Source organism: Notechis scutatus, chromosome 8 (assembly GCF_049901735.1).
Source record: "Notechis scutatus isolate UNSWTSFEM ecotype Mainland chromosome 8, rNotScu1.2, whole genome shotgun sequence".
Lineage (NCBI taxonomy): Eukaryota > Metazoa > Chordata > Lepidosauria > Squamata > Elapidae > Notechis > Notechis scutatus.
The window spans coordinates 9,748,088-9,772,549 of NC_142016.1; the positions used below are offsets into that span (position 1 = coordinate 9,748,088).

General features: G+C 41.1%; 1 protein-coding gene across 5 annotated transcripts; it reads left to right on the top strand.

Annotated features, from left to right (window-relative positions):
• The first annotated feature begins 205 nt into the window (after positions 1-205).
• On the top strand, positions 206-18,431 carry SRRM1 (serine and arginine repetitive matrix 1). Of its 5 annotated transcripts, none has more exons than XM_026676002.2 (18): positions 206-270; positions 3,244-3,333; positions 4,177-4,299; positions 6,427-6,597; positions 6,731-6,843; positions 7,444-7,644; positions 7,872-8,078; positions 8,440-8,559; positions 10,140-10,411; positions 10,771-10,851; positions 11,162-11,248; positions 11,989-12,133; positions 12,697-12,738; positions 14,210-14,314; positions 15,134-15,592; positions 16,167-16,362; positions 16,748-16,930; positions 17,287-18,431. In XM_026676002.2, exons 1-18 carry the CDS (start codon positions 250-252, stop codon positions 17,290-17,292), a joined length of 2,622 nt encoding a protein of 873 aa, XP_026531787.1. In that variant the 5' UTR covers positions 206-249; the 3' UTR covers positions 17,293-18,431. The 5 variants fall into 5 exon arrangements, with proteins under 5 accessions (XP_026531787.1, XP_026531785.1, XP_087826732.1 ...); XM_026676000.2 differs by having other exon boundaries at positions 17,317-18,431; XM_087970606.1 differs by lacking the exon at positions 12,697-12,738.
• Positions 18,432-24,462: the final 6,031 nt, after the last annotated feature.

Below are 24,462 nucleotides of genomic sequence, written 5' to 3' on the forward strand. Positions count from 1 at the left end.
TCTCTCGTTTTTCCCCTCTCGCCTCTTTCGCTTTCTCTTCAGGCCCCGCCTCAATTATTACTGCGCGTCACGCAGCCCCCCGCCCCACCGCGCCTGCGCTTCCCGCGCGAAAGGGGGAAGTCGGCCCCCTTTAAAGCCGAGAGGAGGGAGAAAAGCCTGCCGTTTGAGCGCCTGCGCGCGCCTGCCCTTACCGCGGTGCAAGCCGGGATAAGGAGCCGCGCTCTGTAAGGCCAGGCTGGAGGAGTCAAGATGGATGCAGGCTTTTTTCGCGTAAGTGCTGAGGAGGGAGGAGGCCGGCTGGGACGGGTGCGACGGGGAAGCTAAGGCGGAGAGCAGAAGGCGCTCCAAGCGATCCGAAGCGAGGCCTCAGCCGCCTCAAGGTGGCCGGCGTAGCGGTGTCGCTGCTCTCCTTCCCACCCCCGCGATCCTGCCAGGAGCCGAGAAAAGAAAATGGCGGCGGAGGCGGCGACTCTCTTCAGCGCGCGGTAGAAACCGAGGAGAAAGGATTGGGTTCTCCTCCCGCACGCTTAATGCCGTCCCCTTTTGGCCGGTCCGTGTGTTTTATTGCGGCCTCTTTCCTCTTTCGGCACGAGTTATTTTGAGGCCTAAACGGAGGGGCTTGTCGGGCTTTCTTCCCTCCGCCAGCGGCAGCCTTCCTCAACCTGGCGCCCTTCCGCCGGGTCGGACTACAATGTCCATTACTCCTGGCCAGGAAACGCATTGGATTGAGTTTCTCTTACTTTAGTGCCTTTCTTTTTTTAACCCCCGCCATGCATCCACCTTTCCGAATTACGTACTTAACGTTGCAATTTATTGTTACAAAACCAGTGCCGTTATTTTATGATTTGAGTGGGAAATTTGGCATGCTCGATAAATCCAGTTTGTATAAAATAGTTTGTATAAAACTATTCTGACTGACTCCAAAGCCAATAATTGGGTTGTGGGGGGAGATTCTAATTTATTTGGTGGAGAAAATTGTGTTACAAAATCTGCAAGTTTTCTAATTCGAAGGATTCGAAAACAAGTCAGCTTAAAGTCAGCTTGTTTACAGTGAAAACTTAAAATGTAGCTAGTTCTCTTTTGTAAGTACTGCAAGCACTTTTGTAAGTGCTACTAACCTTGTTGGGGAAGAGAAACGGTAACTTCCTTCAGGATCCCAAATTTTACAGCCCTGAAATCAAAGTGAGAGATAGAAAATCAGTGTATCCGTTCATTGAAAATCCTCTAAACAAAAAGTGAAAACTTGGCAATGAAAATCCTCTAAACAGAATGAAAACATTGGGCTTGATCAACTTTTCTGTGACAAGTTGTACTCAAAATATCTTAGAATGTTTCTGTTTGCTGGTGTAAACCCACTTACTAAACAAACAAAGCTGTACTGCAACAGTTAATATTACTGAATTTGGACTGATAACATCCAGTTTGTGAGTAATCTTTTAGGCCACAGACATATACTCAAATTAATCCTACCTCTTGGTTGGCTTTGTAGGCATATTGTTAGGAAGCATGCCTATACAGATTGCCTTAGCACTGTGAGAAAAATGGTTGTGAGTAAATGATAGTTTGGGGTGTTGCTAGTTTATGACTGTGAAACTGGCATAATGTAGTACTAAAGTGCCCTGCTGCTTGCTTTCTAGAAGGGTAAACTCACAGACAAAAATAATCCCCAAATGCTGAGATTATAACGTGTCTTTTACAGGCATTGATACTTTGTGGTTGATCCGTGGCATGCATACTAAAAGTCAGCAGCTTTTCTTCCATGTATACTGGGGTTGGATATCAAGCAGGCCACTGGTCAGATTTGACCACAGTGGGTTGTATAACTGTATACTTCATGTTATGTAAGTGGCAGTTGGCCTGTGGAATGGCAGGAGTATTGACCCTTAGCACTGCTGGAATCCCTTCATGCTGGACTGCACATTTCCTGCCCTACAACTCTGCCCAAACCATATCGATGCTTTCATTTTCAAGCAAAATAACTTTAGGAGAAAAAATGAATTAAACATGCCATTTAAACCTAAAAATGTTCGGTTAAATAAATAAAATTTTAAGCCAGGACAGTAACAACTAAAAATAGAATCTGAACTCTGAAATTCATTCTATGAAAAACAAATGTATTACTTACATTAAGTCACCTAAACTTTTTCTAGGGAATAAATTGGTTTCTACAATGCATATCTCCTAATTATTTCATATGCATAAATGTTATTTTTCATAGTTGCAAATTTTTGAAAGTAAATCTCAGTTTAACAGAAAATTGAACCTCTAATTCTTTTTAAGTATTGTTTCTCCTATTTTAACAACATGTAACTCTTCAGTGGAATTGTTTTTGTCTTCATATTTTAATATTTTGCTATTTTGGAGCGCCAGTTTGATGTAGTGATTAAAGCATCAGGCTGGAAACCAGGAAACTCTGAATTCTAGTCCTGCCTGAGGCATGAACCGCCTGGGTGAATTCCTATCAGTCACTCACTATCAGCCTAGGAAGGAGGCAGTGGCAAATCACCTCCAAAACCTTGCTAAGAAAATTGGCTTGAAGGCACCACAAAAACACAATTGTACTTTTAGTCTTTTGATTGTTGTAGTTATGAATACAGTAAATAAATTAAGGTAATGAAACTACAAGTGAACAATCAATTCATTGTGTGTGTTTGTGGTTTTTTTACTTATTTGTAAGATACATTAATTTAAAATCGTTTGATTTCTGGGAGTTTGTATGATCTGATTTTCTTAAGATATAGTTTATAGTTGACAAGCCAGAAGGTTTATGTAAAGGGTTTTGGGAAACATTAGTGGAGTTGAGAAGATGAGTTTGTCTGGAAAGAATGGTTGTAGAGTAGTCCTCCATCTAGGACCACAATGGAGGTCAAAGTTTCTTTTGCTAAGCAAGACAATTGTTAAGTGAATTATGTTCTATTTTATGACCTTTTTGCCACTGTCAAGCGAATCACTGCAGATAAGTGAATCATGCAGTTGTTAAGGTGAATCTGGCTTTCCCTATTGAGATTGCTTGTTGTAAGCCAGCTGGGAAGGTTGCAAATAGTGATCGTATCATCCTGAACAGGGCAATTGTCATAAATAAATGTCAGTTGTCAAGCACCTGAATTTAATTACTTGACCATAAGGGTGCTGTAACAGTTTTAATATAAAAATCGTCATAAGTCACATTTTTCAGTGCCCTTATAACTTTGAACAGTCACTAAGTTGAGGACTATCTGTAATTGAATTATTTTATTCTTACAGGGTACAAGTGCAGAACAGGATAACCGCTTCAGCAACAAACAGAAGAAGCTGCTAAAGCAACTGAAATTTGCAGAATGCCTTGAAAAGAAAGTATGTATATGTTATATTAATGAATTTATTTTATTTTTAATAGACATTTAACTTTAAGAAGAGCCTACAGCTGCTGATGTTCAAGACAGACTTGATTTGGAATTTTGAGAGTCACAATGTAACAGAAAAACTACATACAGAAGACAGGGTTCAAGTTGCAGTGTATACATCCATTTCCTTTGGAACAGTTTTCTATTTTGAAGCTACTCTAATCCAAATTCCCTATAACAAAGCAAATTGATGTTGCTCAGAGACCTGTAACTACCAAGAAGCTAAGAATAGAGCAGAAGGGAAGTCCCATTCCAAACAAAATAGCCTTTTCTCATATGAACTAGTAATGATCAAAGAATTTTTTAAAAAAAATGGAAAGGAAGGAATTGCATTACAATGATATCCATGGGCAGTATGTAGATTCTCTATACAGAAAGTTGCAGTTAATCTTTGGGAGATTTGCTTCTGTTTAGGAAAATTATAATGATCACTACATATAGTTAGATGACATTAAAAGATAAGTTTTAATAAAATAGCTTCCAGTAATTGGTAAGAAAGATACCAAGAAGGATCACAAACCCCATTGATTTGTGCATATACACTGTACATATCTATATCTGTGTATTGTTGCAGAGCAATATATTTACATAGTATGTACTGTGTATCAGTAAAAGCCTCCTTAGTACCTTCCAAAACTTCAACATGAGTGAAAATTAATGGAGGTGAATATATCTGGACAACATGACAATGCAACCTGCGCTGCTTGTTGCTATATTGTAGGATGGCAAGATTTTACAGTAGTAAGTACAGTATCAAGCAAGGTTTATCTTAAAATTCTTTCTCATTTTGTAGGTTGACATGAGCAAGGTAAACCTGGAAGTAATCAAGCCATGGATAACAAAGAGAGTAACAGAAATCCTTGGATTTGAAGATGATGTAGTAATTGAATTTATCTTCAATCAGTTGGAAGTGAAGGTAATAATTTTGCTGTGGTTGTTTTTCCGTATACGTAATTGTATTGCATAATTATTCTGTGTAAACTGAAATTTTTCTGTCAAAAAACCAGTTGAAATTAGGAGGGATTTTGTTGCAATGCATATTGTGAATAATTCACTTTGTAAAACGTTAAGGTTTACAGTTTTAGTGAAGGTGCATAGTATGCAAACTGCTCAGGTGAAAAATCAGACTTACTGTGTTGATTTTGCTGTTACATGTTAAGCTACTTTGACAGCAATTTTCTAATGATGATGTGATTTATGATTTAAAAGGCCTGAACCAAAATGGAAGTTATTCCTTGCGTCTGAAGTATAGCACCATCACCTTATTAGGTCACAGCAGAGTGAGTGTCCAATGTCGCTCTGACCAACTCCCTTGATGATGCAGTGTGTGTTTGGAGGTGAGTTGTGTAAAGTGGCCGAACCAAAGACAGAGAAAGCATCCAACAGAAAGAAATTGGGCAAAGCTTTACACTGCTCTTTAAATTGTTTTGAATTAAATCACATTAATTATAAAGAATGAAGTGCAGTTCTAAATTGGTAAGAGACGTTCAGTGGAGACCTACTCTGTTTAGAACTATGTTCAGCTGGGATGGCGGGCTTAATATATATATATATGATTATAAAAGTACACTTCAGTTTAATTTAGAAAGCTTAAAGGTTCAAGCTGTTTTTCACTGAAATCAGTGGCATGGCGCCCCTCTGATATCAGCTAATTAATAGTGAGACATACTATACAGCATGAACTGCGTAAATGAACTTGCGTTCATGATAAACAGTCTTTTATTTTGCACAGACTGCGGCTGCATTCCAAGAGATAGTAAAAGTGTTTCTCTGAACCATTGGCAAAATGTTCTTGTTCTAATATTCTCTATGCTCAATCTTTCTTCCAAAGAATTCATCTTTGATTTGACTGAACAGTTGAAATTTCAACTGAGAAAGGTATTGATGTTTTCTTTAAAAAAAGACATGCTGTAATTTGAAAGTAGGTTTTTTTTTTAATGTCCATATTTGTAATCCCTTACTGTATTTTAATAGAAATTCTGTTGGGGGAGCAGGTTTAGGGGAATCAGATGAAGTATGATATTGTGGTAGGAAGTAGTTTACTAATATGTATTAATAAAATAAAACCTTAATGTGCAGTTTTAATTCCCCTTCATAGAAAGCATGATTTGAAGTTTAGAACTTTAAAAAAAAAACATTTTTTTTCTTTCTGTGGTTGTGTACTCATTATTGCTTGTTCGTCTTTTGCAATTTAGATAAATGGTATAACATTAAACTCAAGGTGATTGAGTTGCAGTAGGGAGTCGGAAGCAAGCCAAGGGAACATCTTTCTCTACAGGGGACTTGGCGATTCCAAACCCCCCCAAAGTTCCAAGAAGAAAAAGAAGACACCTGGAATCTGTACTTGCTTTGTGCTGTTGAGCTGTGCTTGTTACATGGACCCTGTTGCTTTGACCAGCAACTTTAGAACTAAATTGCCCACCTGTACTGTGAACCACACTTGACCTCTTAATCCTTTGTGGTCATCACATAATTGTCGTTAAGAAAATGATGGCAGCTTTCATTCCATTAAATAGTTAGTGGAGGTTTAGTTTAGTTTACTGATGGAAGTAAGAAAATGCATGCATAAATTCTTTTTCAGTTTTCTTAGCAGGATTTCAGTGATATTGTAGATGACTCTGTAATGTTAAGTGTACAGCTTCTGTCCATTGTACAGATAACTTAAAAGGATTTTTCAAGGAGCGGTACCAAAGAATGCTGGGGGAAAATGTTTAGAAAGATAATTAGAAGAATACACCATCTATTATGATGCTGCTATGGCAAATTCATGACCCTCTGTTTCAGTGGCTGTACAGGTCATACCTTATGAAATCCACAAAGGATTAACAGGCCACTCTGAATGTAATGGTAAGGCAAGAGAATGTTGGTTATTTGTTAGGGCAGTTACTGAACAACTTTTAAGCAAAGTTTTGTTTAAAAAAAACTAATAAAATGAGTAATATGATCTTGTCCATGGTAGAAGATTAAATCAAAATAAAGAATAACTTGTCTGGGTTTGGTTTTTCAAATAATCTGTATTTCTTCCTGTCATATCTCTTTACAGAATCCTGATTCCAAAATGATGCAAATCAACCTGACTGGATTTTTGAATGGGAAAAATGCAAGAGAATTCATGGGGGAACTATGGCCACTGCTGTTAAGTGCTCAAGAAAACATTGCTGGTATTCCATCTGCTTTTCTGGAGCTGAAGAAAGAAGAAATAAAACAAAGACAGGTGGGATTATGTTAAGGGTGGGTTTTACATAAAATAAAAATATTCCTGGCACTGTCAGTAATGTAAGTAGAGTAGGATTCAGCTTTTTGGGCGGGCTTTTTAATTAAGAGAATGTTGGGATTTGCTGTTTCAGATTGAACAGGAAAAATTGGCTTCAATGAAGAAACAAGATGAAGACAAGGATAAACGAGACAAAGAAGATAAAGAGAACAGAGAAAAGCGGGACCGCTCTCGGAGCCCCAGAAGGTGATACTTATTTGCATGTTGACTCTGAGCATGTCTTGAAGACAGTGGTAGAGCAATGCATGAAGACTTTTTAAAAATGAATATGCCATCTTAATACTTGCTGTCTAAATGTTGTGGTTGAAGTGCATTTTTGCCTTTGCTTTGCTTGTTGCAGTTATTTAGCTGAAAACATGAAAGAGCCAAGGGTTTGACCATATATATTGCATCCAGCCACCCAGTTCCTTTATGCTAACTAGGCATATTGAACACAAATGTACAAACTTCTGTACTGGGACTTCTGATGAAGCAGGGCTCCAACTCTTTGATGGACTTTTAAGGGCCTTCAGCCCAAGTACTTTCAGGCTTCCCCAGATACAGTGCTCCGCACAGACAGATAGGAAGGAAAGGGCCTGCCTACATGACATCAGCCCATCACATTTTCAGTCCTTACAGTTACAAACTAAATGTCTCCAGAAAGTTACTGAATGCAGTAATTTTACAGTCAGCAGTCAAAATAGAAAGTTAGGGATGTCCGTGTGATAAAGGTTCTTAATCAAAATGCACGTTGGGTTGAGCATATTTTTTTTAGATCTATCCTAAACTAAATTTACATTTGTCTAGACGCAAATCAAGATCTCCTTCCCCTAGAAGACGCTCATCTCCTGTTAGGAAAGAGAGGAAACATAGCCATTCTCGATCACCCCACCACACAGCCAAAAGTCGCAGTGTTACACCTCTGCCAGTAAAGAAAGAAGAGACACCAGAACCAGAACCTTCCATGAAAGTAAAAGAAACATTGATCCAGGAGGCCACATCTACCAGGTAACACCGTCGAGGATTAATTCTTTTCCTCCTGGTTTTGTAATGATGATGTTAAATCAATGAAATTAGACGTTTATGTGCACTGTTTACTTAGTTATTTTTATCCTTAGGGCTTCTGAAATACTAGTCGCTAAAGATCCTGTTGTATAACATAGTGGGTCCTAAAATAGCGACACAATGTCAGCCTTGCACTAATATAGTCTTGACTTCGTAATTTGTTTTAACAGCGATATCTTGAAAATCCCTAAAATTGAGCCTATGCCGGATACTAAGGAAATATCTCCAGAAAGAGTTTCCAAAAAGGAAAAGGAAAGGGAAAAAGAAAAGGAGAAGGCTCGTCCAAGATCTCCATCTCGATCTAGATCAAGATCAAAGTCTCGATCACGTTCCCCATCTCATTCAAGACCAAGAAGACGTCATAGATCACGATCCAGGTTAGCTAGTTCAAATTCTTTCTGAAAATAGCTCACCTTATATCGTAACCTTATTAACCATTGTTAATAATGATAGCATAATATTAAATATATGAAGCCTCGATGCTTCCATTTATCCATTATTCTCAAATGATCCTCTCTTGGTTTTTTTAGAATCTATCTTCATACTTATACTAGCCTTGCCTTTCTTGATACATATTATAAAGCAGTTCTCTTTCTGTGCTACACGAAGTAAACATCTAGAGTAATTTGTAGCTTTGGCATGTAGGTAGGTGCTATTGTTCTTTTTTCGCTTAGAAACTTTGTAAACATTCAGTTACATAAAATCAATATCTGATTTTTTTATCCTTTGTACGATTAGGTCTTATTCACCAAGGAGGCGGCCTAGCCCAAGAAGGCGCCCATCTCCTCGGAGAAGAACCCCACCGAGACGTATTCCACCTCCACCCAGGCATAGAAGAAGCAGATCTCCTGTGAGGCGGTAAGAATTTTGAAGTTTAGAGGCAACAATCACACTGAAACTTTTGGGACTGTCCTATCCTGGTTCCCTCTGAATCTTTGTTAGATCTTAGCTGCAGTTCTAGCAATTGTACTTCAGAGTACACTCCAAGTAAGAAGCTATGTTACATTTTTGTTGCTTCTTATGCTACCCACAGCTCTCTGGGTTTCACGGAGAAGATAATAGAAAATATGTTTCAGGTTGGCTTGAAAAGATGAGTTTAATTATGCTTAAAATCCTGATAGGAATATGTCTGCTTTGCAACACAATTCTGTCAGGAAAACAAGGCTATGAAATTTTGTTCTTTTTATTTCAGACATGATATTCTTCCGATTAAAATCGGAATTCCGATTTTTTGGGGAATCGCCCCCCCTTTCCCCCCCTTCTTCTCCTCCTTCCCCTCCCCTCGGAGGCCCCGAGTCAGGAGTTGCTACCGCTGGCGCGGCTCTGCGTGGCTCCAGTTCCGCGTTGCCTCAGGAAGGGAAAGGCAAAAAGGAAGAGCCGCGGCGGCGCTTTGCAACGGCAGCAGCGGCTCCTGGTTTTGCCTTTCCCTTCCCGAGGTAACGCGGTGCGAGCGGAGGCCGGGCGGTGCGAGGGGCAGGCGGGCGGTGCGAGCGGCGGGCGGTGCGAAAGGGAGCTGGGCAGCGATTTCTTGGCGCACGGTGTGGGGGGGTCTCTTTTGGCCGGCCCTGATTTTTTTTTCAGAGGGGAATATCATGCCTGTTATTTGTTATTTAACTTTTATGTCACCTATATTGAAAAATTGTCACCTTACAAATTAAGACCTTGTTTTTCTTCATTGTTTGCGTTTTAGACTGATATACCAGTTTAGTTGGAAATATATTTGTGGCTATGCTTTTGGCAGGAGGGCTTTCAAGGAAGAACACGAGGATTGTTTGCAATGTTGTTTAAAATTCCTTCTCTGACTTTTTATCGGCCCATTTTCTACTCTTGCTGATACTGACATTTGTAAAGCTGAGACAGACAAAAAAGATATTTGTAAAGCTGAGACAGACAAAACAGTAGTTGAATTTGCTTAGTAGAATTATAAGAAGTACAGTTTCATAGTCATATGACCTTACTTTTAATGAGTATTGCTCAAGGGAGGATTCTTGGGAATTCTACAATCAAAGGTGGGTCATCAACAAGATGAGAGCAGCAGAACTGACCACAATTGTGGCCAGAATTCTGTAGGCCCTCCTTTAAACGTAATGAATTCAGCTTACTTGCTGACTCTGTATGTGTTTGCCTGGATGTTTTATGTTTGGAAAAGGTCAACTGTTTTTCAATTCTCTTATTTTGAGTGATTTTGACCAAGAATAAAAACATTGTGTAATATGTTGACTATTCAGACTACCCAGTTCTTAATACAGAAACTTTCACCATTAAGAAATGGTATTTAACCTATAAGGTGATGCAATAGTTCTGCATAATGTAGAAAATGAACATTCTGTTATTGGAAATATCGTATTAGGAGTTAGTAAAATCTTTGTGAAACTGCAAGGCAGATCAATCTTCAGACTAAGTTTAGAGCATATTTAATATCAAATTTAATGTTTTAGGAGGAGAAGATCATCAGCATCATTATCAGGAAGTAGTTCATCCTCATCATCTTCACGTTCTCGATCACCACCAAAGAAACCGCCTAAGAGAGTTGTCTCTAGTCCTCCCCGGAAAACAAGAAGGCTTTCTCCTTCTACAAGCCCCCCAAGGCGAAGACACCGACCCTCCCCACCTCCCAGTCCTCCCCCCAAGCCCCGCAGGTCACCAACACCACAGCAGTCTAATCGTACAAGAAAAGCCCGTAGTTCTGTTTCTCCCAATAGGACTTCAGGTAAATGGAAATATTTTTGAAAATATTGCAAGCTATTCTTGATAATGTTTTTAGCCTCAAATGCTTCTGTATTAAAGTGCTTAACTAGCTATTACTTAACTTTGAAAGAAAACTGCAATCTTTCCAGTAAGATCTGCTTTCCAGGCTGCAACTTACTGTGTGAATTGACCAGGAAATTAGTCCGTTTCCGCATTTTAGTTACTTGATTTGTGTGTCACATTTTTCTTAATTTGATGAAATATGTAGACTTTCTCTTAAATATTGACAATTTTTAATAAGGTGACTTGCATAAGAATCAAAAATACTTTCACATGATTGTGATATAAATGAGTTTTAAATGTTTACTTTTTTCTTCTCAGCACCTAAACATAAAAGTATTGAAAAGAGAGAATCTCCCTCACCTGCACCAAAAACAAGAAAAGTTGAACTGTCAGAATCAGGTAGGTTTCAGAATTGTCCCGTACTTTCCAATGACTGTGATAATGAAAAGAGTTAACTGGAATTCAATCAGTTAGATCCTAATACCCATTGTAGGTACAGTTTAATTAAAATCAAAGGACAAACAACTCAACAATAACAAAAGTTGCAATTGGATCTCAGTCATCATTTGATTTGCATAGCCAAAAAGCCCAAAGGAACTAAAACTTATTTTTACATGTATATAAAGGAAGATCATAGTCGGTATATATTAGTACTTTATTAAAGTACTTTATTAATATGAACTATAATTTTTTCCTGCCTAATATTTAGAAGAAGACAAAGGTGGTAAAATGGCAGCTGCAGATTCTGTGCAGCAAAGACGACAGTACAGAAGGCAGAACCAGCAGTCTTCATCCGGTATGGTATTTTATCTTTTGTATGTATACTTGAAATAAGTTTATTATTTATTGCGGTTTTCTTCTCAGGTATAAACTGTAATTTGACATAGACTAGGAATTTTTGTGTCCTGATGCAATGGGACGCTCTTAGATATGAGCAAAAGTTTGCTTTTAGAGATAAGAGACGGGGAAAAATGGAGGGGAAATGCAGCAAAACTTTGTTGCTCATGAATCCCATATATATATATATGATGCCTGTCTGTGTTGTTTTCTGCCTAAGAGGACATTGTGTTCTTGCTTGTCATTGCTGAGTGTTCGGTTCTTTGAAGAAGCAAAGACTGAAAGTTCCTATTGAAAATTATGTAAATATATAGTTGTGATCCTCTTCTCTCCCACTATAACTAAAGTTCTGTATAACAAAGAACTTTAACAATCCTGAAAATATTGTTAGGAGTAGTTTCTCAACATTAAGTCTAATTTACAACTCTAGGGTAGACCAAGATTAAGCTTTAAATGAGCAAAAGCATTCCATTTTGCTTTTAAAATGGTTTATCAAAGCGTCTTGTATTTTTCAATACTTCACTAAATTTCTATATGATTTGAACTGCTTGGTTTGGATCCTGTGGGGCAACTGAATAAATAAATGAATAAGCGTGCTTTCTTCCTTTTCTGTTTCTAGTCTGTAGGACAAAATACACTGAATATTCTGCACTGCACAATTATATCACATATTAATAACAATTATTTATTGTGGTTTAGATTCTGGTTCATCATCATCTTCTGAAGAGGAACGACCGAAAAAGTCAAGTGTGAAAAATGGTGAAGTGGGTAGACGACGACGGCATTCGCATTCTCGCAGCCCATCTCCTTCTCCACGAAAGTGGCAGAAAGAATCTTCTCCTCGGTAACTTCCTGTTGTGTGTCCAGGCTGATCTTTTTTTGTTACTAATGGTTTCTTGACCATCTGATAAAAAGCTACTGGAATTTCTGAATAGATATCAGTGAACATAATTCAGGTCCTGACCCATTCTGAAAGAATGTGGCTAGTTTTATTCCTCACTCGCAATCCATGGCTTCTCTATTCATGGCTAGTTTTTTTTAAAAAAATAAGCCTGTCTTGATATATCATATTAAGCCATAAAACCATGGTTTATAAACCTTAATGGCTGAGTTCATACCCTAATGAACCATTCCATGAATACAGTATGAACCCAGCTATCATGTCCAGTTTTTGCTTTCATTTTAGCTATAACAATTTTGCAGCTGTTCCAGTCTTTTGGTTTCATCCATTATAATATAGTTTTGATCGCAACCTAAAGGGTAGCTGTTTACCTAATGAGTAAGGGATTTGTTGTGTGCAGATACGAGCCATTATGCACTGCAGTACAACATACATTGAAATTTGATCAGTTTTTGCCTGCTAATTGATCCTCACAAATGAATTTTTCCTCCCTCCACTGCTGTCAGGATGCAGATGGGAAAGAGGTGGCAGTCACCAATTGTTAAAAGGTTGGTCAGCAGGTCATTCTGTTCAGAGTTAAACTTAAATGTGTTTTGAGAATGGAGCATTTACTGCTGATTTAATCACAACTGCATGTTTCCCCCTTCTAGGAAATACAGTAAAATAAGTAAATCACATAAATGGTGGCATAAAGGGCAGTTTCCTATTGCTTCTATAATTTATTAGATCACTGGGCAGAAGTTTAAAAGTATAATTTTTAAAAACAAAAACGTGGAAGACAGTTCAGCATTAACAAATGCTGTAGTGAACTATAGTGAGGATCAAAGGATTTATTTATTTTATATTCCACATTTTTAATAAAAAAAGCAAAATTAAATTGGCACAGATCAATGACTATAAATTGGTCCTTGGTCATATTCATCTTCTTTCTAAAGACAAAAAATCAAGATATTTTAATGAGAGGTGATATGTATTGAGATAGAAATGAGTTAAAGAATATTGGACATACTTGGTTAAAATCTTCATAGTTGTATCGGTTACCCGGATATTTTCTCTTATTGCTCAGTGTCTCTGGAAGAGCTGTTTCATAGCAGATTTTAGTTCTGCCAGGAATGAAATGTTTAAAGTGGACAGCTGCTGCTTCTGTACACGTTCCAGTAGTATTCTGATGGCCCTCATCAGTGTGAGTAGATCAGTTGCCAGTACAGGTAGTTCTTGCTGAACAATGGACTTGGCAATTCCAACGTTAAGTGATGCTCTTGTAATGTCAGGGTCATGTTAGCACACCAACCTACTACGCTAGCAGCTGCCATCGTTAGGTGAATTCTACATGGTTACAGTATCCCACGTTCATTTGATCACTTTTTGCATCCTCTTGCCAGCTTTCCCATTGACTTTGTCAGAAGCTGGCAGTGAAGTTGCAAATGATGATCCATGTAACCATGGGATATGATTGCAAGCTGGATGCCAAGCATCCAAATCACAATCATGTGACTTTAGGGATATGTGACAAGTCCCCCTCATTCAGTGCTATTGTAACCTTGAATTGTTGCTGAATGAGTGGTCGTTCAAAGAGAACTTCCTGTACTATTAGAACATTGATCAAGGATAGCACAAAATGAATTATGTTGAAATCTCAATCAATTATAGGTTGTCTATTCTGAAAGAAAGGCCTTGTGCAATAGAAGACATTCTATACCACCTAAATTGCCAAATATATGTTTCCAAGTTGTACACTAGTTGCCTACTCAGGCAATCATGCATGAGATAATTTTGCTTTAACCACCCAGGGTAAGGTTTTCCTATCATAGAAGCCAGGCACTTTGTAAAGTAGGTAACAACTGGTGGTTTCCAGATGTCTTTGACTGCAGCTGTGACTCCTGACCAATGACTGGTGGATTGGGACTTGTGGAACTGTAGTCCTAAAGCACTGCTTGATACTACAGTAGTAGTAGACTACAACAGTAGCCTCTTAAGCACCCCTTGCTCTTTCAAACTTATTGTCCTCTTTCCTTACAGTAGGAGGAGGCGAAGTCCCTCCCCACCACCACCCAGAAGACGACGGTCTCCTTCTCCTGCCCCCCCTCCAAGACGTCGCAGGTCACCGTCACCCCCACGACGAAGGTAACGTTGCATGTTTGTAGAAAAATGCTGGTCCCTGAGATGGAAGTCGCGATGTCCAGCTCCATAGCTGGACATTGTAGCATTTTCTTTTTGGGAATATTCAATTAGTGGGAAACATTTTATAATGCTAATAATCCCTTTAGGATGACTTACAGAAATATTTTTAAACCCCCCCCCCCCCCCCCCCCCCCCCCCCCCCCCCCCCCCCCCCCCCCCCCCCCCCCCCCCCCCCCCCCCCCCCCCCCCCCCCCCCCCCCCCCCCCCCCCCCCCCCCCCCCCCCCCCCCCCCCCCCCCCCCCCCCCCCCCCCCCCCCCCCCCCCCCCCCCCCCCCCCCCCCCCCCCCCCCCCCCCCCCCCCCCCCCCCCCCCCCCCCCCCCCCCCCCCCCCCCCCCCCCCCCCGCCCCCCCCCCCCCCCCCCCCCCCCCCCCCCCCCCCCCCCCCCCCCCCCCCCCCCCCCCCCCCCCCCCCCCCCCCCCCCCCCCCCCCCCCTCACAACCCCTGCTTTAGGATGACTTACAGAAATATTTTTAAATGCATACAAAAAACTAAAAGCAGAAAAACCTTCATTTTTATAATACAAGATTTAAAAGTGTAGGAACATTTAAAAATTATTTTAGTGAATGGGTTTTAACAGGTGATTCTCAATATGTTTTTGCTGCGATACCTAAGTGCAATTGCAGTTAAGGGAAAATGTACCTTCTCCTCTATTTCACTTCATTTCACTTCACTTTGTTCCTTCATTTTGCAATTTGCCTAGGTAACAACCCTTGTAATTTGGTGATTTGATCAATATGTTTATGTGCCTTCTTACTTCTTAGGTCTCCTTCACCACTCCCTCGCCGGCATTCGCCTACACCCAGAAGATACTCTCCTCCCATTCAGAGGAGGTATTCTCCTTCTCCTCCTCCAAAGAGGCGAACAGCATCACCTCCTCCCAAAAGAAGGGCTTCTCCTTCTCCGCAGCCTAAGCTCAGAGTCTCTCGCTCTCCACCACCAAAACAAAGAAGCTCTCCACCCGCAAAAAGACGTTCGCCATCTGCATCTTCCAAGCACAGGAAAAGCTCCCCTCCTAGCAGGTCCAACCGGGAACCCCGCTCTCCACTGCAGAACAAGCGGCATTCACCTTCCCCACAGCCTAGGCCTTCACGGACCTCTGCCAGCCCCCCATTGTTGCGTAGGGGTCCTTCTTCATCACCTCAGCGAAGGCAGTCTCCATCTCCAACCTCTAGGCCCATCCGAAGAGTCTCAAGGACTCCAGAGCCCAAGAAGTCAAAGAAGTAAGTGAAACACGTGGAACAGTTTTAGATTTGTGTTTTTCAAACTTCACCTTTGAGGTGTAGCTGGGGAACTTTGTGAACTTGTCCACACATCTTTAAGTTGCCAACTTTGAAAAACATGGATCTAGATTGTTGGGCTACAGCTGTAAGAGCTGTGGTGGCTCGGTAGTTAGGATGTAGTATTGCAGGCTAACTCTGCATTCCCACTGCCAGGAGTTTGAGTCTGACCAGTTCAAGGTTGGCCCAGCTTTCCATCCTTCCGAGGTTGGTAAAATGAGGACCCAAATTGTTGGGGGCAATAGGATGACTCTGTAAACCACTTAGGGCTGTAAAGCACTATGAAGCGGTATGTAAGTCTTAAGTGCTATTGCTGTAATTGCTCTGAGTAGGAAATCTGTTTGCCCAATCAAGATGTGTGGTATTCTAGTATCATAGGTACTTTGAGTAAAAATAAAGTTTTTTCCCACTTTGGGAATCAATAGGTACTATAAAATTCACAGCTGATTTGAATTTTCAACATTGATTTTGCTGCCTTTTCTAAAAAGTATAATATGTTGTGCCTCTTCTTTCTAAGGGCTTCTCCACCAAGTCCCCATTCTGCAAGAAGGGGTTCTTCGTCTAGATCAGCTTCCGCATCCCCTGAGCCACCCGCTAAGAAGCATCCAGCACCTCCCTCTCCTGCTCGATCAGCATCCCCTTCTGCTCACTGGTCACCAGTAGCACCTGCAAAGAAGGCTAAAAGTCCGACTCCAAGCCCATCACCAGTACGAGTGAGTATCTTCTACTGTAAATTTGTGAGGGTTCATTTGATCAACTCTCTTTTTAACTGGTTGGAACAATGGCTGAGATTACACACCACTTGTAAGCCGTAATGCAAGGTTGGTTGAGTTCTGTTCATGGAATGTGCAAACCTGTTCCAGCTGCTGTATGACTAGCAGTTAAGCGCATAGATATATCCACTGGTGTGACAGACCAAATTCTGTGGACATTGATGAGGAAAGATCTGTAACTGGACCCCTGATGTGCATTTGATGGACAAACTTATTTTCAGGGTGAAAATCAAAGAGATGTCTGTCACAATTCTTACTTGTAATGTATGGGGTGGAGATGTGATTTTTATAATGTATTGTTTAAAATGATGGCTTGATCTTCCAGAATTCTGATCAGGAAGGAGGTGGTAAAAAGAAGAAGAAGAAGAAGGATAAGAAGCATAAAAAGGATAAGAAGCACAAGAAACACAAAAAGCATAAGAAAGAAAAGGCTGCTGTAGCTGCTGCAATGGCTGCTTGTACAGCATCTGCAGAGGAAGATCAAGAAAAAAATGTAGAACCCAAAAAGGTGAATATTTAGCCTCTGTTTAAATAAACTTGAGTGCTTTTCTTCATCTTTAAGGTTGAATATCGATATGGCTAAATATTTTAAGAATTCAGGGATTATATTAAAATCTATTACGATAGTGCTCTTGCGGAGTTTTTTCTAGGAACATAGTTTGTGTTTGGTTTTAGAATCTATATAATTTGGGTGTTGATAGGTGGCTTAACCTTAAAACCAATGTGCAAATGAGATTATGTACTTCTCTAGTGTATTTGATGTTGAAATCACTAGCAAGACTCCCTGCTTTTTAGGCTGCTTGTTTCATGAAAGTTTCTACTCTCTGGCCAAATCTAACCCGGGCTCATATTCTGTAACTATAGAAGTAATTGCTGACTTTCCATTGCGTTAAGGAGACTGAGAGTGAAGCAGAAGATAACCTGGATGACTTGGAAAAACACCTGCGTGAGAAAGCTCTGAGGTCGATGAGGAAGGCGCAGGCATCTCCACCATCTTAGGATGAAGCAGCATTTGATTTCATGTAAATTTTATTTGGTTTATACTCAAGATTTCAATTTCAAATTGCTAAAATGTGTTTGAGCTTTAGACTTTAACATCGGTTGTAATAATTGCTAGGTTAAAGTTCACCATTATTATTAAAAAAAGGGCATGGATCTTCATTACAAACAAAAAACAAAAAACCATTTACAGCGTACTAGTGACCTCCTTTGACATTTGACATGATTTTGTTAGAATTTTCTTAAGCATCAAGGATCTCTTCCCCGCCCTATCCCTGTTCCTGTTCAATGGTTTTAAAAGGGCCTGGCAAACTTCAGAGTTTTTCTAAAGCGGGTGGGCAACTACGGCCCTTTCACGATCTGTGGACTTCAACTCCCAGAATTCCTGAGCCAGCTAAAGTCCACAGGGCATAAAGAGCCATGGTTGCCCATGCCTGCTCTAAAAGGTCATAGTACAAATGCTTACAACATTTCTATTGTAAATTCTTGCTCCAGATCTTTTGTGGTTTGTAGGCACGAGGGAGCCACTCTTGGCAAAGAATTATGTGGGAACACTTGCCAAACAGCCAGGTTTCTCAGTGTTTCCTAATAATTTATGTTTAAAATTGGCACAACATATCTACTTTATAAACTTGCTTGGCAGAAGGCAATGGGTTCATTATAATATGATAAATTTATTTGGAACACTGGATTTTTAATTTGTACCTTTTCTCTCTTATCCCCTTCACCTTTTAAAAAATACAGTTCCTGTGATCAACAGTCTCAGCCAAATTTGGCATAAATTTTTGTTTTGTGGAATGTTGTTGCCCATTCATAGTTTTCTTTCATCTTGTTGAAGTCCTTTGGAATAGTATGTAAGTTTCAGAGTTGTGGTTTCTGAAAACCTGAAGGACCTGAACTTTGGATATTGTCATGTTCACATTGGGGGTTTTATTTTGTTTCTGTTTTTTTAAACTAAAGCTATTACAAAGCTTGTGTATTAAACAAAATAAATTTCTAAATTTAAAGGATCTCAGCTTTCTGCATCAATCTTTTCCCCCTCCCTTCTCAGTTTTAAGAAAATAATATTCATTATGTAGAGCTATTGAGGGGTCCAATCCTGTTAATTGAAGTAAAATAATTTGCATGAAGGGGACTTCAAAGAATGTCAGAAGTTAATAGATCATGAGATATTTCTCTTTCTAGAGGAACTTTTAAAGATGGTGCCCCTCATCTAGCGCTCTTTGTACACTCTGCATATTGGAAGCTTCTGTGGGATCATGCATTTCCAAGAGATGGCACTTCCTGAGCATACCTTTTCCTTGTTATAAAATTGATCCCCCTCCCCTCATTTTAGCCCAATGTAAAGAACAGGGACACAGTTGCTTGTGGGGAACTTTTAACTCTTAACAAGGGCATTTACATTCAGGTTGCACTACATAACAGACTGACTTCATTTCATAGGTGAGAAAGAGTTACTGGAGGAAGTTCTGAATCTCCTAGCTTCCTGATCCTCATATTCCTTTCATTAAACCTGATTTATGCATAAATATAAAAAGGCAATGAATGAATGAGATGACTCTTAATGGAAAAGGAAAATGGTTCTAGCAATATCTTTCTTACCTCATTTGTGTTCCTTGTGATCTATAATCATCTGCCAGTCTCCTCTTCACCCCGGATTGATCGGGATCAAGTGACTTACATAATTGTGTTTGTTGCTGCCATATGATATAAACTATTCCACAAAATTTTGAATGTCAACCTCTTTAAAACTAGGCCTGGCAATCAAATATTCTAAAACGTATTTAGTCCTAGGCTGCAAGAAACTCTTCTGGCACTGACAAATAACATTTCAAGCCTGAGCTACAAATATTTACCTTTATCAGTTAACTTGGTAGACAAAACCAGACACTGGTATTTTCTGAAACTTTGAGGTAGGGTTACTTTAGTGAGTCCTTTTCAATATGTTCTAGTTCTTTTTGGTTTCAATTCTCTAAATTATCAACATGCTGATAACATCCAAAGTTTCTTGAAAGTACTTAGTTTCTCAGAAGATTGCCTAATTTCTCTTTTTTTCAATTGGGGCCCTGGACTTTAGTTGTTATTTTTTATGTACCTTCTTAGCACTCTTGTGTTAAGCAGTAACAGCTGATGATCACTACAGCAGTGGTCGCCAACCAGTGGGCCGGGGACCACTGGTGATTCACAAGATAATGTTGGTGGTCCGCAGAGAAATGTCACCCCCAAAGCAATTAATCCAGGCTGTGCGGGAACACAAGGCTTGCGTCGCTTGCATTGCAAACAACACGTAGTGAGGGGAGGAGGGAACTTGCCCCATGTGCTTTGCCTGGCCACTGGGCTGCTTCTTTTCACTTCTGCTTTTGGCTACACACAAGGAAAGCAGCAAAAGTCTTTCTTTTCCCTAAACTCTGCCAGAAATGAGTCTTTGGGACCCTGCAAGGCATCCTGCTCCAAGAGGCTGTGCCGACGCGACAAGTCTCACAAAGACTCATTTCTGGCGGAGTTTGGGGGAGAGAAAGAAAGACTTCTGCTGCTTTCCTTGCATGAAGCCAAAAGTAAGTCAGTCAGTCTGTCTGTCTGTCTCTCTCTCTCTCTCTCTCTCAGAACGGAACTGGAGACAGTATCCTGTGATCCCAAATAAAGAACGATTGGTAGGAAAATGGGGAGGGGAATTTTCCTGTAGACTTTTTTGGGGATTTTCCCAGGGTCTCTGGTCCGCGGGATTTAAAATTAAGGGTTTGGTGGTTCCTGACGTCCAAAAGGTTGGCGACCCCTGCACTAGAAGGTGGACTGGATCAAGTGAAAGCTGCATTTTCTCACTTGACTACAGATGATCCTTGACTTATGACCACAGTTAGGACAGGATTTCCATTGCAAGGCGTTTGTTAAGTGAGTGGTGCCTGATTTTACGACCTTTATTCCCGTGGTTATTAACCGAATCATTGCAGTTGTTAAGTGGATCATATGATGAATCCGGCTTTCCACTTTGACTGTTGGAAGTTGGCAGGGAAGGTTGGGAATGGCAGTCCCATGACTCCTGTGTGTCTCAACCTTCGTAAATACATGCCGGATTCTCAAGTGCTTGAATTTTGATCACGTGACTGTGGGGATGCTACAATGGGGGTAAGTGCAAAGACCCAGTTGTAAGTTACATTTTTCAGTGCTGTAACTGAGCAGTTGCCTGTGTGTGTGTGTACACTTACATACAGAAACACAACATATTGCGAAATGGGAAGCATAATTGGATTGCACATAATGATGCACAGGGAGGAGAAACTAAGCCCTGATTTGTGGAAGCCTGTTTATTGAATAAACCACATTATGTAACAACCAGGGAAGGAAGAGATGATCCAGTCAGAGAGGAAAAAGCAAATGAAAAGAAGGAAGTGAATAAGGAAGGGGGAAAGCATAGATTTTAGCCTGCAGAGAGAAGAAGGGAAGGGAAGCCAGCAGGGAACAGGAAAAAGCAAACTAACAAAAAAGCAGAATTTAATTCCAGATCATGCCGATCACAATGCAGACCCTGTAGGAAGAATATGCCAAGCCTGCCCTCGATATTATCTGTATTTTGGGGTGACCCGTTTTTGAATCCTTGTATTGTGTGTGCTCAGGCTTCACAGGTGAAGTTGCAGCTGGAAATGGCAACTCAGTGAATGTTCAGAGGGAGGAGGTGTCCAAATTCAGATGCTGAACGGCCCCGGAAAGCATCTGTCGTGGGCTGACCTCAGGCCAGCTCACCCTTCGCTCACCCCACATGTTTGGCGCACACGTAAGAACATTTCAGTGGAACACTGGTCCACTCAAGTTTGAAAAAAAGATCATTGAATACAGACGCACACAAGTTTAGCTGGGAAAGTTACGTTCGCATATATAAGCCTGTGACTTATATGACTTTCTCATGACCACAATTGGGACCAGAATTTCCGTTGCTAAGCAAGGTGGCAATTAAGTGAGTTGCACCCAATTTTATAACCCTTTTTGCACAATTGTTAAGCAAATCGTTGCAGTTAAGTGAATCACATGGACATGAATCAGGCTTCTCCCAGTGACTGCTTGTCAGAAGCTGACTGGGAAGGTGGTAAATGGAGATCACATGATCATGTAACACTACAACTGTTGTCCATACATGCCAGTTGCCAAGCACCCAAATTTTTATCATGTGACTATGGGGGACACTCACAGTTGTAAGTGCGAGGACCAATTGCAAGTTACTTTTTTTTAGTGCAGTTGTAATTTCAAATGGTCAATAAATTCAAGATTGTAAGTCAAGGACTACCGGTGCAGTCATATTTGATTCTTTCAAGGTAACTCCAAATGTTCAGTCCAAGGAGCTGCTCGCAGCCATTTCAAGCATTTCTGCTATTTGAGGTGAAAAATACCTTGTTTTACTTCACAAAAATAATTTGCTTTCTCATTAAGTGATAAACCTTATCAACGTGTGTGCACACTTTAAAAAAAAGAGAGAAGAAGCTATTGCCAATTTATCACAAAGAGCAACATGTGGTAGTCTACACAATACTTTCACTAGGTTGAAGTATAAAAAATGGGCTCTGTTCCTACTCCATAAGGAGCTTCACATTTAGAGGTGTTGTGATGACCCAAAGGGGCATGCATGGCACAAAGGCAACATAGTCACATAAGTAAGAAGAGTCCCTTTAATACCTCCAACTTTGCACCCAATGTCCAGGTTACCTTCGGCTGGAGAAAAAACTCTCAAGAACCAATCTTTAAGTGGAGGAAATTCAGTCCGAAAACAAAGTACATATAAACTTTAAATAAAAATCCACACAATCCACACTGTAGCAATTGACTTGACAGGGCAGGAGAAGGAATTCCAGACTTGAAAGGCCAGCAACACACACACAGTTGGGAAGACGCCAGGAACCCAGATAAGCTTCCAGGATACCAGATAACTCACAATTTGCTTCCAACAAGTTGCTGTGGGAGTTTCCTTTTTAAACACTGTGTTCCCAGCTGCAGCTAATGAAAGGAATCAGGGCCCTTTCCTCCCCTGTAAGCCATGCAACTCACGTTGCTCCCGTCTCTGTTCCTGCATGCCTTAGGATGAAGGGGGTGGGCCTGGGTCTTCCTCCGAATTCTCTCTGCCTTGCTCTACTTCTCCCCTGCTTTGCCCAGCCGGACTTTGCCCTTCCCCAGTTTCTTCCACAGCCAACGGGGCCACACTCCGTCAGCTGCTCGGCTTCCCCCTTGGAATCCCCCTTGGCATGACAGGTATCTCTGAAACACTCAAGAGTCCAGCAAGATGTTGATTGTAATGGGACAACTCTTAATATGAACCATCCTGATTTGTCAGTTGCAGTTTTAATGCAAAGATTTTCCTAGCAACTTTTTAAAGAATAACATTGGGTCTCCTTTCAGAAGCCTCCCTCAATTCTTCTATGAGTTTCGATCTCTTTAGAGAGCTAGGATGCTAGAGTTCACCTCAAACAAGGAAGAGGTGAGACAATGCCCTCTTTGTGTGCGTCTTTACACTTGCTTTGGGCACCAACGGTTGATGAGCGGATGAATGCATGTTTTAACTTTCTGAAGGTCCATGGAACATCAAAAAGTTTTAGCCTCATGTAAAATGGCAGAACAGTATAAGCCTACTGCACGTCATTGAAAACCTCTAGTAGAGGTTTCTCAACCATGGCAATTTTAAAATGGATGAACTTCAACTCCCAGAATTCCTCAGCCAACATGGCCTTCACCTCCTTTTGCATACTGGCTGGATAATTCTGGGAATTGATCTGCCCGTCTTAAAGTTGCCATGGTTGAGAAACACTGATTAGTCCAACCGGTTGGTCAATGCAGGAATCTACTATTACAGTGTCTTTCTGAACAGTTCTTTCTTTTAGAGGAGGGGTGTCAAACTAGATTTCTTTGAGGGCTGGATCAGCATTGTAGTTCTCATCTGCGGGCCAGCAGCAGGGGGCTGTGGCAGGACGGGGCAGGACCGATGCCTCCTGCAGCAGCCTGCTGGCCAAACCGGGGTATGGGGGGGTCTGTGCGTATCCCCCCTGCACCTCGTTTTTTTCCCTCCATGGCCTCCTGCAGCACTCTGCCAGGCGAAAACAAGCTGCGTGGCCCATTTTCGGCCCATTTTTCAGCTGTTTTTGGCCCATTTTTTGGCCTCTTTTGGGCCCATTTTTCAGCCTGGTTTTAGCCGGCAGAGTGCTGCAGGAGTCCATGGAGGGTAAAAATGAGGCATGGGGCCCCTGCATGTGGCCTGTTTTAGCTGCCAGAGGCACCACGGACCTATCCCTTGATATTTTCAGGCCGGCCCTGCGGGCTGGATGAGGCCTGCAGGCCTTGAGTTTCACACCCCTTAGAGGGGTTAGAGCAGTGGTTCCCAAACTTTTTCGGTCCACTGCCCCCTTGGTGCTACAAACTCATCCTCGGTGCCCCCCGCCCAGGGGTGGGATTCAAATTTATGTGGGTGTGGCCTAATTTGAGGGTGTAGTTTGCTGGTCACATGACTGGGTGGACGTGGCTTGCTGGTCATGTGACTGGGTGGGCGTGGCCAGTTGACTGGCAAACCAAATACAAGTGGTCCTCACTTAATGACCGGTTGTTTAGCAAGCGTTCTAATTTATGACTGGCCTCCCCAGAGCTACTTGACCAGTTTTTGAAGTTTTGACAGCTTTAGATCAGGGGTCTAAATCCCACCCCTGCCTGTGTGTGTGAGAGAGAGGGAGAGAGAGAGGTTGGATCAGATCTCTCTCTCTCTCTCTCTCTCTCTCTCTCCCACCAACGCCAGAAAGCCACCGTCAGTCAAAATTCATATTAGTGGATTTAAAATTATGAGTTTGGTGGTCCCTGAGGTCCAAAAGTTTGGCGACCCCTGATCCAAAGGGATGAGCCTGAGAGAGGGAAAGAGAGAGAGAAAAGAAAGAGAAAAGGGAAAGAAAGAAAAAGGGACAAAGAAAGAAGGGATGGAAGGAAGGGGCAGAAAGAAAAAGAAATAAAGAAGGAGGAGAAAGATAATGAGATATCTATTCTAGTCCAATCACCTGCTCCAGCAGGGTTAGAAGGGAGTGT

Bases quoted from the DNA above. Each gene is read 5' to 3' on its own strand.
- SRRM1 (XM_026676000.2), top strand. From the start codon at position 250: ATGGATGCAGGCTTTTTTCGC. The intron at 12,134-12,696 runs GTAACTTCCTGT...CACTGCTGTCAG, and splicing joins CAGAAAGAATCTTCTCCTCG to GATGCAGATGGGAAAGAGGT. The intron at 16,363-16,747 runs GTGAGTATCTTC...TTGATCTTCCAG, and splicing joins CAAGCCCATCACCAGTACGA to AATTCTGATCAGGAAGGAGG.